We start from the raw sequence: 1,915 nt of genomic DNA, 5'->3' as shown, positions 1-1,915 counted from the left end.
TTGGCGGCGTGGCTGGAGATGCTCTAAAGATGTCAAATAAAAATTCTAAAAGTCACTTCCTCGAATAAGAAATCACTATTACTCAATGCACATGGGACGAAGGGGTGGAGATAAAACATTCTCCATGCAAACCCCTCTCTTTCTCCCGGTTGGACAAAGATTCCTTCATGTACCCATTCTCTTCTCTCTCCTATCATATTTCGGCCTGCATGTGTTGCATGTTCATCGGTAAAAGTTCAGGAGAGTAAACAGTGTTATGTACAGTGCAAAGCTGCTGCATGAGAGCAACTGTTGCATGTGAGCCTGTGAATTCTTGACCAGCTTTGAACACCCACTGAGACTGAGCCACGAGGAGACTAGCATACAGGCCTAGCTTGCTTTTGATTATTGTTTGGCTGCAACGGATGGGACAATGCCTGCAAATGACACTGCATCAAACAAGTGCATGCTTGTGACGGTGCTTTCCTGCACAAATCGCAACACAAAATGAATGGTGTAGATAAGAGGGGCCGTGGAGGCCGAGCTAGGAAGGAACTTTGCGTTGGCTCAAATGGACTTGATTACATTACTTGATTCACAGTAACTTCTTATACACAAGTTCCTCACAAATGTTATTCTGAACTCTCGACTATGCAGTGCAGATACTAAAACGTGGTAGCGAATGGCAGAAGACCACCAAAGAATACCCACGCGGCTACGCAAGCAACTGATGATAAATAGTAACGTCGATCACTCACTGACACTGATCATGTAACCGGTGATGAGATTTTGGTGCTTAGCCGGACAGTGGCAGACCAGACTCAGTGGTGGCCGTGGTATCCACCACCGCCGCCGCCGCCATAGGTGGGCGTGGGAGGGACGGGGTGGTAGTCCGGCTGGGGCTGCGGCTTGGGCTCGGGTTTGGGCACGGGGCCATAGTCCGGGTGGGGCTGGGGCTTGGGCTCCGGCTTGGGCAGCATGGGCTTCTTGTGGTGGAAGTGCTCGATGATGTGCTTCTTGATCGGCCCACACAGGGTCATGGACGCGCACTCAAGCGACGCAGCGGACGGCGTGGCAGTGTTGGCGCCGGCCATGATGCCGAAGGTGGTGCCCTCGGACACCGGCACGATCATGGATGGCTCCTGGCCGGAGCACGGCGCGTTGGAGGCAGCGCTGTGGAGCTGCGCGACGCAGTCGGCGCCATGGAGGTCGGCGGCCAGGGGCACGCTAAAGGCGCCGGTGCGGTCCAGGGCACCCACCGCCTTGCTCTCGTAGTCGCGGTGGACGTTTTTGCACTTGATCGCCACCTGAAGATCTGTTGTGCATTCATGGCAGAACAATAGTGAGCAGAGCACCATCATGCATTCATGCATTTACACTGTAGCTAGCTAGCGCTTACCCTTGAAGGCTTCCTCGGCCTTCAAGTTCTTCCTGGTGCAGTCGGCGCACTTGACCTGGCCGACCACGACGGACGCTGCCTCGGCATTGGCGACGGCGATCGCCAGCAGGACGCCGAGGACGAGCGCTCTCGAAACTGCCATGTCTGAGTTAATGGATGGATGATGGGTCGGCTGAGTGGCACTGTGGTTTATATAGGCGTCCGCATTGAGATCGACACAGCTCGATGGATGATCTGGCTGCATGCTGTCCAAGGGTGGCCGGCAGCCTGGCACAATGATGCCTGACAACGAGAGACCGGCTAATTCGCCGAAATTTCAGATGGCGAATTGAAAACTCGATTGATTCTGCACGCATCGATCATCGATTTGTTCCACCTCGTCATTACTCAGTTGGTGATCGAGATCAAAATTGCTAAACTGGTCGGTGATCGACTTTTGGCCGGTGGTCGATCACGTCGTTCTCCTTCATATAGGTTTTGCAAGCCGCACATGGCCATGCATGGATGCATGCAGTGTAAGTACGTACGTACCCTTTA

At 53.6% G+C, this 1,915-nt stretch overlaps 1 protein-coding gene across 1 annotated transcript; it reads right to left on the bottom strand.

The window, feature by feature from the left end:
- Positions 1-550: 550 nt before the first annotated feature.
- LOC119343604 (proline-rich protein 4-like) lies at positions 551-1,526 on the bottom strand. The gene is made up of 2 exons (XM_037614475.1): positions 1,379-1,526; positions 551-1,294 (listed from the first exon to the last, which is right to left on the bottom strand). Exons 1-2 carry the CDS (start codon positions 1,518-1,520, stop codon positions 801-803), a joined length of 636 nt encoding a protein of 211 aa, XP_037470372.1. The 5' UTR covers positions 1,521-1,526; the 3' UTR covers positions 551-800.
- Between the last annotated feature and the right edge of the window lie 389 nt (positions 1,527-1,915).

This window comes from Triticum dicoccoides, unplaced genomic scaffold, assembly GCF_002162155.2.
Source record: "Triticum dicoccoides isolate Atlit2015 ecotype Zavitan unplaced genomic scaffold, WEW_v2.0 scaffold133907, whole genome shotgun sequence".
Taxonomy (NCBI): domain Eukaryota; kingdom Viridiplantae; phylum Streptophyta; class Magnoliopsida; order Poales; family Poaceae; genus Triticum; species Triticum dicoccoides.
The sequence above is the reverse complement of the archived record's forward strand: the minus strand, read 5'-3'. Positions and strand labels throughout refer to the sequence as shown.

What these genes read in the sequence shown, in the direction of transcription:
- LOC119343604 (XM_037614475.1), bottom strand. Translation starts at nt 1,520, where the DNA reads ATGGCAGTTTCGAGAGCGCTCGTCCTCGGCGTCCTGCTGGCGATCGCC. An exon ending in GGCCGAGGAAGCCTTCAAGG is followed by an intron (nt 1,295 to 1,378) that starts GTAAGCGCTAGC and finishes AATGCACAACAG; the next exon opens with ATCTTCAGGTGGCGATCAAG.